At 41.4% G+C, this 12,612-nt stretch overlaps 1 protein-coding gene across 1 annotated transcript in view; it reads right to left on the bottom strand.

Moving 5' to 3' along the window:
• The window catches only part of chfr (checkpoint with forkhead and ring finger domains, E3 ubiquitin protein ligase), an 88,587-nt gene that overhangs the window by 68,327 nt on the left and 7,648 nt on the right, over nt 1-12,612 (bottom strand). Inside the window, exon 2 of the mRNA XM_063074100.1 lies at nt 779-875. Coding sequence (XP_062930170.1) covers nt 779-875 — 97 coding nt within the window. The remainder of the gene's footprint in view (nt 1-778; nt 876-12,612) is intronic.

Raw genomic sequence — 12,612 nt, 5'->3', positions numbered from 1 at the left:
TCAGCAATAGGAGGTCTGCAGCCACCTACTGGCAAAATGTTGCAATTACAATAAAAGAGCAGTCTCAAAAGAGCCAAATCAATGACTAATAGGCCTGCCCGCAAGTTATTATGATGCAAGTTGTGAAATTTGTTGTCTTGTGGCAGCAGAACAATAATTTTTTTTTAAAGTAGGGCAAAAAGAATGTAAAATAGTGAGCAACACAAAATGCTGGAGGATTTTGTGAGGTAGTGTTCATGGACCATTCAGAAAGCTGACGGCGGTGGGAAAGAAGCTGTTCCTGAAACAGAGTGTCTCTTTTCAAGCTCCTGTCCCTTCTGCGTGACAGTAGCAACGAGAACAGGTTGATGAGGACCCTTAATGATAGATGCCACCTTCTTGAGGCATCATCGTTGAAGGTCATAAACATGACATGCAGATGCTGGAAATCCATACACACACACACACACAATGCTGGAAGAACTTAGCAGGCCAGGCAACATCTATGGAAACAGTTGACAATTCGGGCTGAGACCTTTCATCTTCGTCCTAAAGAAGGGTCTTGGCCTGAAACTTTTACCATTTACTCTTTCCCATAGATGCTGCCTGGACTGTTGATTGTCCTTTCCAATCACTGCCAGGTTCTTACCAAAAAAAAAAATCACAAAAACGGTTGTTGTCATAAATGCTGGCTACTGGTGAGTGTTTAGAACTTACTAATGGCAATAGATCCCCCCCCCCCCCCACTTTGGAGAAAGAAGGAGAAAGAGCTAGTCAGAAAATTAGCATTACTTCTTACCTTGTGTCTTCTAACCACACCTGCCCAGTATGCTCACGAATTATTTTACAGTGGTCTCCTGAGACAAGCTTATTGCCAGGAAATGATAAATCACAACCTAAAAATAACAAGAGGCACAGGTTAGAGTCAATGATTTTTGACAAAAGCTCCATTTATTTTATCACTTAGCTAATATGCTTTCTGGGGCCAATTAGTTAAAACACTTCTTTGAAATATATTGTCTGACCCCAAGTAAGACTCTACTCAATGAGCCATCTATTAAGGTAATGAATGCATGTGCAGAAGGGGATGGCTGCACGGGGAGAAACAAGGTTAAACTTTCTTTTAGCCAGGACTTGTATTGAATTCCCCATTAGTGGCTTAAATCAAATAGCTGGAGACCAGCTCCACACCACTGAGACTGCACTTCCTCACAGGGCTACAACTCGGGAAAGAAAAGTGGACATTTTCCCTATCAAATCCAAAGTTTACCAATTTCACTTATAACTGTGATTTTATAAAAACACAAGGTTATTACAGTCGTGGATGACAATAGGGATAAACTCCCACTAATATTAAATGCTTCCAAAGGCGTGCATCTCAATTAGCCTCTGACAACCAAGTCCAGCTCCTGGTCTTCATATGTGGCTTAGCTACTAAGCCCAGTGGAGCCATTTCTACTGACAGGAAAAGGGGAAAACGTGGTTACTGGTGCCTCAAGACCAGTTGCTTCAGGTAGATGGGGCTTGTCAGCCATGATTGGCAGCTCACCTAACTCCAATCTCAAACCTCAGCTGCTTTGCTGCTATACACACTCACAGGGAAGGCTTTGGGAGTAAACCCAAATCCGATTAATGGTTCAATGACAGAATTTATGAAATAACAAACGGTGAGGCTATGCTTGGAGTATTCTGAGCAGTTTTTGGCTCCTTATTTAAGAAAGGGTGTGCTGACACTGAAGAGAGTTCACAGGAGATTCACAAAAATGGTTGTGCATTTTGCTCGTTTTTTTCGCAATTGTTCTTTTTTTCACGCATTGAATGTTGCTTTTCTTTGAATCACTTCCATGGTTTTCTTTGTTTTGGGGCAGTGTGTGGAAAGACAAACTTCAAGTTTGTACACTGCATACACAGATAATAAATGTACTTTGAATCTTCGAGGAATTATTTTCTTTCAAATTTCTCTACACAGATCTGTAGGAAGCAGCATCATTAAACATTCAGTATTGAAAGATTTCACTCTCTCCCCCCTCCCCCCATTATACAGTAACAGTTATAGTCAACAGACAAGAAAACGGAGTTCAGGCCAAGATCAGAGCAGTCAGGATGTCAGTTCATTCACTGGACCACACAGAGCTTGAAAGGGTGCGAAACAAACACCAGTTTTCTTTAACAGGTTCCCATAAGACAAGCAACAAAGTTCAATCTCTCACAAGGAATGGAGATGAATAATAGTTGGAAAAAATCTCTTAATAAGTGCTCATTCATATTACAGTGAAAAGGACTGAACAATCTTGGCATTGTGTATTCAGGAAATATCCTGTATTGCAAGTCCCTCAAATCTCTCTGGGGCATTAGTTGGGCAATTGTAGAATAAATAGCACAGTGCAAACACCTCCCCAGGGAGAGGAGATGCACTCCATTAACTTTAATGACTGGTTTCCACAAAATCTGGAGGCTGACACCTGAGTGATTCTGCACAAAGACTTCATTTACAACAGGCTTGTAAGAGTGGAAAAGTCACAAAAGTGTCCTTTAAAAGAGCAGTCCATTATACAGCAGTCTGGGAAGATAGACAGATAGATGCTTTATTGATTCCAAAGGAAATTACAATGCCACAGTAGCATTACAAGTGCATAGATATGCAAATATTACCTCGAGTTTCCTCCAACAGTCTAACAGGAGGAGTGTCATCACTTTCCCAGCTATAGGTTAACTTATTATACAGTGGCATGCAGAAGTTTGGGCACCCCGGTCAAAATTTCTGTTACTGTGAATAGCTAAGAGAGTAAAAGAAGAACTGATTTCCAAAAGGCATAAAGTTAAAGGTGACACATTTCTTTACTATTTTAAGCAAGAAAACTTTTTTTTATTTCCATCTTTTACAGTTTCAAAATAACAAAAAAGGAAAAGGGCCCAAAGCAAAAGTTTGGGCACCCTGCATGGTCAGTACTTAGTAACACCCCCTTTGGCAAGTATCACAGCTTGTAAACACTTTTTGTAGCCAGCTAAGAGTCTTTCAATTCTTGTTTGGGGGATTTTCGCCCATTCTTCCTTGCAAAAGGCTTCTAGTTCTGTGAGATTCTTGGGCTGTCTTGCATGCACTGCTCTTTTGAGGTCTATCCACAGATTCTTGATGATGTTTATGTCAGGGGACTGTGAGGGCCATGGCAAAACCTTCAGCTCGCGCCTCTTGAGGTAGTCCATTGTGGATTTTGAGGTGTGTTTAGAATCATTATCCTGTTGTAGAAGCCATCCTCTTCAGCTTTTTTACAGATGGTGTGATGTTTGCTTCCAGAATTTGTTGGTGTTTAATTGAAATCATTCTTCCCTCTACCAGTAAATGTTCCCCGTGCCACTGGCTGCAACACAAGCCCAAAGCATGATCGATCCACCTCCGTGCTTAACAGTAGGAGAGGGGTTCTTTTCATGAAATTCTGCACCCTTTTTTCTCCAAACATACCTTTGCTCATTGCGGTCAAAAAGTTCTATCTTATCTTCATCAGACCACAGGACTTGTTTCCAAAATGCATCAGGCTTGTTTACATGTTCCTTTGAACCTTTTGAATAGAACTTTTTGGCTGCAATGAGCAAAAGTATGTTTGGAGAAAAAAGGGTGAAAGATTTCATGAAAAGAACACCTCTCCAACTGTTAAGAATCGATCATGCTTTGGGCTTGTGTTGTAGTCAGTGGCACGGGGAACAGTTACTGGTAGAGGGAAGAATGAATTCAATTAAATACCAGCAAATTCTGGAAGCAAACATCACACTGTCTTTAAAAAAGACAAAGATGAAAAGAGGATGGCTTCTACAACAGGATAATGAACCTAAACACACCTCAAAATCCACAATGGACTACCTAAAGAGGCACAAGCTGAATGTTTTGCCATGGTCCTGACAGTCCCCTGACCTAAACATTCATCAAGAATCTGTGGATAGACCTCAAAAGAACAGTGCTTGCAAGACGGCCCAAGAATCTCACAGAACAAGAAGCCTTTTGCAAAGAAGAATGGGTGAAAATCCCCCAAACAAGAATTGAAAGACTCTTAGCTGGCTACAGAAAGTGTTTACAAGCTGTGATACTTGCCAAAGGGGGTGTTACTAAGTACTGACCATGCAGGGTGCCCAAACTTTTGCTTCAAGCCCTTTTCCTTTTTTGTTATTTTGAAACCGTAAAAGATGGAAATAAAAAAGTTTTCTTGCTTAAAATATTAAAGAAATGTGTCATCTTTAACTTCATGCCTTTTGAAAATCAGTTAATCTTTTACTTGCTTAGCTATTCATAGTAACGGAAATTTTGACCAGGAGTGCCCAAACTTTTGCATGCCACTGTAGGTCTGAACTTTTAGCAGGAAGCAAGGACCTTTGAGGGATCAAATCGAGCATCTGAAGAACGATGCTGGCGCACAGTTCAAACTCTCGTATTCGCAGTGGATGCAGCACATTAAAATCAGTCATCTACAGCAATCGGTGAGGATGAAAATTTCAGCATCTGTCAAACAAAACAAACAGCTCCTCCCCTCAAGAAAGTTGGAAATTCCATCCCACTGGGAACAAATTAATTTCCTCCTCCAATTAAACAAAATAGGCAGTTCCCAACTTGCAAACATCATGTCTACCTGAGCAATTCCACAGCTTCACTATTTCAGCCCTAGCTGTAACTAAACACACCTCCACACCTTACAAACCCATTATAGAACAGGATGGTTTTAAGGAAAAAGATTCACTTTGTTAAATGTACATTGAAACATTGAAGCATTGAGTGAGATGTGTTGTTTGTGTCAATGACCAACACAATCCAGCTGGCAAGTGTTGCCGTACTTGAGCACCAACATAGAAAGCCCCCGATCTACTAACCCAAGTCTTTGGAATGTGTGAGGAAACTAATGCAGACAAAGAGGGAACACACAGTAATTTTATGTACTGCACAGTACTCCTGCTGCAAAAATGCAAGTTTTATGACTTATGTGAGTGATGATAAACCTGATTCTGATCTGGGTCTCTATTGTGGACTGTGAGTGGGAAAGGGGCAGGGAGAGGGGAATCATGGTTGGGAAAAGGGGAAGGGAGAGGGGAGGGAGCAGAAAGCACCAGAGACATTCTGTAATGATCAATAGAGCTTGCCTGGTGTCTCAGGGCTGAGTGTGTCTGCACCCACAACAACCACCCCCCCCCCCACCCTGGCACACCTCTGTGTAGAAATTTGCATTAGAAGCCATACTCACTGAATGGATAAGTTACTCAGAGTATTCTATTTATACACATTCTATGGAAAAGGTGATATGAAGAGTTATGAATAGAATATACATTTTACACTTGAATAGCTTTGTAATAGCAAGTACCCCAAGATTTTGTTCTACATCTTGTTAATCTTGGCAGCTGGGAAGATCACAGAGTTGGGTCACATAAATTTAGCCCAACATTTTTGTTCAACTGCAGAATTCAGTGCAAGAAAGTTTCTCACAGGAGACAACAGTGTAGTGCCTAAGTAACATTTAACACTCAAATGAATAATTCAAAGATGAGAGCTCAAATCTCACCATGACTGCTTAAGTTTAGACTAAAAAAAAATCCTGAACAATTGGACTTCTATAAAACTACAATTATTAAAATCTGTGGAAAGGAAACCCACTGAACTTATCTGGTTTGGCTTGCATGTAACATTAGACCCACAAGAATTTAAGTCTGAAATGCTCTTAGGCAGCCCCGCAAGCCCTTTTGGTTCAGAGGCAGGTAGAGATTGCCAAAAAGTGCTGGTGTTTCCAGCAATATCCACAGACAATGAATAAAACACAGCCCTTCAAAACTCAGATAGGTACATGGATGAAAGAAAAGTGGATGGCTATGTGGGAGGAAAATGTTAGATTGATCTTGGAGTAGGTTAAAGGCCGGCACAACGTCACGGGCTAAAGGGACTGTACTGATCTATGTTCTACGTAAAATAAATTCATTTGGGACGGCCACAAATGCTGCAATTCATTGAGTGCTCTTACTTGTAAGATAATCATCAGCAAATGTTTGTCTGCTATGTTAATATCTGAAGTTTGCAATAATTTCTCCAAGTCCGTCAATCCCAAATGAGAGAGAAAATTTGTAGATGGAAAAGGGCTTGACTATGAGAGTCTAAATGACTGCACTGGCAACTAGATTTGAAAACTAGACGTGGATTTGTATCCTATTACAACAGCTAATGATTATACAGTCAAGCAGTAAATATGGAATTAAAATTAGTCTCAGTAGTGCCATGAAACTACCAGGTTAAAATTAAAAATCCATTTGGTTCTCCAACGTTCTTCAGCAAAAGGAAATCTGTGCCCTTCATAGGTTCAGAATTGAAGGACATTCCTTCAGAACAGAGATGAGGAGGAATTTCTTTAGCCAGAAGGTAGTGAACCTGTGGAATTCATTGACCAGACAGCTGTGAAGGTCAAGTAACCACGGAGGTTGGTAGGTTCTTGATTAGTCAGGGTGTCAAAGGTCACATGGAGAAGGCAGGAAATAGAACTGAGAAGGATAATAAACCAGCCCTGACAGAATGGCAGAGCACTTAATGGCCCGAATGGCCTAATCGTACTCCTATGTCCAATGGTCTTATATCTGGGGTGGATGGCCCTGTGATGACAAATGCTTTACTGAGGCAGCGAGCAGTGTAGGCAGCATCCATGACAGAGAGGCACCTGGTTTCTACGATATGTCGAGCTGAGTCCACAACTCCCTACAATTTCTTGCGATCACAGACAGAGCTGCTGCCATACCAAGCCATGATGCGTCCAGATAGAATACTTCCAATGGTGCATTCATAAAGTATGGTGAGGGTTGACAGGAACATTCCAAATCTTTTTTAGCCTCCCGAGGAAGTAGAGGCTTTGGTGAGGTTTTCTGGCCACAGTGCCTATATGCTTGGGCCAGGCCTTTGGCAATATTTACTTCTAGGAACTTTTACTTTGCTGATATTGAGGGAAGGGCTGTTGTTATGACATCATGCTGCCAAGCTCTTGAACTCCTTGCATTTCAACTCGTCATTACCCGAGATGTGACCCACAAAAGTAGTATCATCTGCAAACTTGTAGATCAGGAGTCCCCAACCTGGGGTCCTCAGTTAATGGGTATAAAAAGTGTTTGGGAGCCCCTGTTGGAGATGGAGTTAAAGCAGGATCAGAATGAAAACCAACATGTAGGCCAAACACAGCAAGGGAAGTACATACCCTTCTGCAAAAGACCGCAGAATAATTAAAATTAATTTAAAATTAAAAGCTTTTGCCTAGCACTAGTCTGTCTCCTACAGGACTACTACTTCTTAAGCCCATTCCCCCCACTGGGGCACAGGTCGCTGACAGCAGCTTGACAGAGTCCTCCGTCCTGGGCCAGTTTTTCAAGTTGAACCCAGGTGTAGCCCATCTGGACAGGGATCCCAACATGGCATCCATGGGCCGCTAGCTAAATGGTATTGGCCCATGACATAAAAAAGGTTGTGAATCCCTGTTCTCGACAAAGATCTTTTTCTGTATCTCTGGGTTTTTACGGGATGGGGTTGCTAGCCCCATTCTCAACTACTTCGTTCGCAACTGGGCTTGGGAGCATCCATGGCAGAGTTACGACATAGCTTGAATCAAATTTCACAACAAGCCATATTACACTTTGAACCAACACACACAAAATGCTGGAGGAACTCAGCAGGCCAGGCAGCATGTATGGAAAAAAGTACAGACGCCACTTCAGGCCAAAACCCTTCAGCAGGACTGGAGGGAAAAAAAGATGAGGAGTAGGGGGAGGGGAGAGAGAAACACAAGGTGAGGGGTGACACCAGGAGGGGGAGGGATGAAGTACAGAGCTAGGAAGCTGATTGGTGAAAGAGATACAGGGATGGAGAAAGGGGAGTCTGATAGGACAGGGCAGAAGGCCATGGAGAAAAAAAAGAGAAGCACCAGGGGAGATGATGGACAGGCAAGGAGATAAGGTGAAACAAGGAAAAGGGGATGGGAAATGGTGAAAGTGGAGGGCATTACCAAAAGTTTAAAACATCAATGTTCATGCCATAGATTGGAGGCTTTTTGCCCAGACAGAATACAAGATGCTATTCCTCCAACCCGAGTGTGGCCTCACCACGACAGTAAAGGAGGCAATGGATTGACATATCGGAATGGGAATGGGAAATGGAATTAAAATGGGTGGCTACTGGGAGATTCTGCTTCTTCGGGTGGACAGAATGTAAGTGTTGGTGAAGGGTCTCCCAATCTACGTCAGGTCTCACTGATATACAGGAGGCCACACTGGGAGCCCAGACACAGTATAGGACCCCAACGGACCCACAGGGGAGACTTTGAATCAATGGCTTTTGCTATTTTATAACAAATAACACCAAAATGCTATACCTAATTTGGCTGAACATGCAGAGACATAATTCTAGGATGAATACATTGATTAGAAGCAGAGAAGAAAATAAATTGTTCATAAGTTCAGGGGAGGGGACATAGCAGCTTTCAGAATCATGAATAAAGAGGAACTTAGAAACAAGGGAATGGGAATGACCACATATGGAAGTTACATACAGCACAAAATAATCTCACAAGACTCAAAACGAGTAATCTCATCTCACCCAAAAAATGTTTTAATAATTATCCCACCATGGGGTAGTGTGGTGCAAATTTCTACGTATACCAGGGAGAGCATTCCAACTGGTTGTGTCACTGTCTGGCATGAAGAGGCCTATGCACAGGATGGGAAAAAGCCAGCCAGCCCCATCTTGGGCACAACCCTCCCCAGCATTGAGGACATCTTCAAACGGTGATGCCTCAAAAAGATGGCATCTATCGTTAACTCCAGACATGCCCTCTTCTCATTGCTACCATCGAGGTACAGAAGACACACTCACTGTTCTGGAAACAGCTTCATCCATTCCACCAGATTTCTGAACCAGCAATGAATCCATATACACCATTTCACTTTTTAAAAAAAACTTGTTACTTAATTTTATTAACATTTTCTCATTTAATTTTTTTTTATATAGAGAATTTTGGTTAATTGGGACAGTCGCTTATTTGGGACAACTCTTAAAGACCAAATCGAGAAAGTAGCCAGGAGTCACTTCAGTTATTTAGGACACTATGCCACTTAATTGGGACAGGAGACTATTGCCGAATAGCTTCTAATTAGTATCATCACGCGCCTGTCCTGTGACTGTTAGATATTATACTGAGCTTGGAGCGAACAGTTAAATAGCACCACACATCAAAGTTGCTGGTGAACGCAGCAGGCCAGGCAGCATCTCTAGGAAGAGGTACAGTCGATGTTTCAGGCCAAGACCCTTCGTCAGGACTAACTGAAGGAAGAGCTAGTAAGAGATTTGAAAGTGGGAGGGGGAGATCCAAAATGATAGGAGAAGACAGGAGGGGGAGGGACATCGGCTGTACCTCTTCCTAGAGATGCTGCCTGGCCTGCTGTGTTCACCAGCAACTTTGATGTGCGGTGCTTGAATTTCCAGCATCTGCAGAATTCCTCGTGTTCGAGTTGTTAAATAGGGTCGCTTTGATAGAGTAGAGGGATAGGTAAATATGCGTATAGACTAAGAACAATGATTAGCTAATGATCAACTACCTTATGAGTACCTTGTATGTTACTGTCACTGGGTAAGTCAGAAAGAAACCCTACCCAGCAACAGGTGATGTACTAGACATTGTTCTCTGAAAATGCTAAATCAAGGTTCAAATAAGGAATTATCTGGTCATACAAAAGCATCTCAAGGTATAACTAAATATGGGAAGGATAGCGTAGGGGACAGAACATTCGAGAGAAAGGGGAAGGTTTCAACATAAGGAACTGATGTTGTATTCAGGCTAGCTTTGGCAGAAAATAATTATAACTAACCAATGATGATTTTACATCTAATAGTATATTAGCATATGATTGAAACTATTCTAAAACTGTCTTAACTCGCGTAATTGTAAGATTTCCTGCGTACGTGATGATCAATGTTATAAACTGTGAAGAATTGTGACTCTGGGGAGGGTAGTGTCCGGACTGGTTCTTTGAGAGATCAGTCTGTGACTTCCCCCACAGCATGCTACGAACAAAGAGTAAAGTTTGATAAAGTATTGCTTGTTCTATTGTGTTCATGGTACTTGCGCCCTTGCATTGGGTCGATCCAGCTTGACAACTTACTTGTGTGTGTGTTCAAAAAGCAGAGATTTTTGTCACTGATAGTTGGTGACAAATACACCATAAGACAATTCAAACTGTTTTGCTCTCTGCAGTTTCAAGTATTCAGGCTTGGAGATACCAGAAACGGCCACTAGTGAAAATGAAACGATTTCACTACTTCCAAGTTAGGAACTACAAAAATCTGAAGGTATCAGCAATCATCTTGAATGTTACAAAGATTTGGAGGATGCAATCACCAAAAGCATTGTTTGAAGGCAGTCCATTATCTGCACTAGAATTTGTTCATTTATAGTCAATCAAAAGAACAAAAGTGTATACTAGATTAATTCCTTCGATAATTAGGAACTAAGTTTTATAGTAGAGGTGGCCCCCGTTTTACAAACGTTCGCTTTATGACACCTTGCTGTTACGAAAGACCTACAATAGTTACCTGTTTTCGCTAACAGAGGGTGTTTTCACTGTCACAAAAAAAGGCGGCACGCACCTGAGCAGCCAAACTCCTCCCCCGGAACGGCATTCTAGCCGTCATTGCTTAAACACATGCTTTATCTCGATTTATTTTGTGCATCCGTTAGCAAAATGAGTTCTATGGTATTGGAAAAGCCTAAAAGAGCTCCTAAGGGTGTTACACTTAGCGTAAAACTAGACATAATTAAGCGTTTCGATCGTGGTGAACGAAGTAGACACTGTCCGCGCGTTGAACTACCCTGTGTCCACCATTCGCACTACTTATACGCAGAGAGAAAGAATTTTGAAAGCTGCCGATGTTACTGTTGGTTCTGCTTGTAGCAAAGTGGTCTCTCTTAGTCAGCATCCAATAATGGATAAAATGGAAAGTCTATTGCTTGAGGGATTGATGGGTGTACAAAGATACTGAAGCTGCTGAAAAATTCCCAGCAGAACTGAAGAAAATAATTACAGAAGGTGGTTATTCGTAGAAGCAAGTGTTTAACTGTGACGAAACTGCAATTTATTGGAGTCTTCCCGATTCCAGTAAGTGAAACTACAGTGTATATACATTATTTCTACTTTATATAGGCTGTGTATTTTTATGTATTATTTGGTGTGATTGGGCAGCTTCATAGCTTAAAGGTTACTGGAGAGAGTGTTTCTGCCCAGAGCGCTGCTGTGGGATTTTCACTGGGCTAGACAGTGCTGCAGAAAAGTATTTCTACTTTATATAGGCTGCGTATTCATCATATCATTCCCGCTTTTACTATACGTTACTGTTACTTTAGGTTTTATGTGTTATTTGGCATGATTTTGTAGGCTATTTTTTGGGTCTGGGAACGCTCAAAAAATTTTCTCATATTAATAAATGGTAATTGCTTATTCACTTTACGACATTCCGGCTTACGAACCGTTTCATAGGAACGCTCTACGTTCGGATAGTGGGGGAAACCTGTACCGCAGTAGAATGGACATTTTCTAACTTGTTCTGCATTTCATTTAAATACATTTGTTACTCAGTTAGAATGTTTGTCTTTTTTATACATTTTTAACTATTTCCATGAAACTTTGGTTTATTAGGGCTGTTTAATTGGGTCAAAATTTACTGGTCCTGCTGTGTCCCAAATAATGGACATATTTATTGTAGTTCATATTTTTCAAAAATCATATATTGCACTGTATTATTGCTGCAAAACAATCTTATGATATATGCCAGCGATTAAACTGGATTCTGATTCATTTTTGGGCTAAGACTATAAATCAAGTCCAGATTTGGGCTCTCAGATACTATGGTATGATTTTGGCATGTGGGCAAGAAATCTCTGGTGAACTGGCTAACACTTCCCTTTAGTCAACATTATCAAAACCACTATCTGGCCAAGATCACCATGCTAAGCACTTCCTACCTCACCACATTGAAAATGGCACCTGATGTCTCAAATGTGGCTATCTTCTGCTTTGATTGATTTACTCAAAGGACATTGCGAACATAATTCATAAACAAGAGAAAATATGAAGATGCTGGAAATACAAAGCAATACACACAAAACGCTGGAGGAACTTGGTAGGCCAGACAGCATCTATGGAAAAAAGTAAATAGTCAACATTTCGGGCTGAGACCCTTCACCCAGACCTGATGAAGGGTCTCGGCCTGAAACACCGACTGTTAACTCTTTTCCATAGATGCTGTCTGATGTGCTGAGTTCCTCCAGCATTTTGTGCATAGCACATAGCTCATCACTGATTAGGCTTGAACTGACAAAGCAGTTTTGAATCAGCCATGTCAAAGAGTCTGGAGTAACACTGGATAAGGATGAGGTATTTTCTTTCCTGAATGATATAAAAACCATATGCAGGGGCAAAATTAGGCCAATTGGCCCATCACATTCTGCTCTGTCATTTCATCATGGTTGCCCCATTTCTCTCCCAGCCCTGGTCTCCTGCCTTTTCCCCGTAACCCTTCATGCCCTGGCCATCAAGAATCTACAAAACCTCTGCCTTAAATATACCCAATGATTTGGCCTCTAC

The sequence above is a fragment of the Mobula hypostoma genome, chromosome 21 (assembly GCF_963921235.1).
Source record: "Mobula hypostoma chromosome 21, sMobHyp1.1, whole genome shotgun sequence".
NCBI lineage: Eukaryota > Metazoa > Chordata > Chondrichthyes > Myliobatiformes > Myliobatidae > Mobula > Mobula hypostoma.
This window is presented reverse-complemented; position numbering and strand designations above follow the sequence as displayed.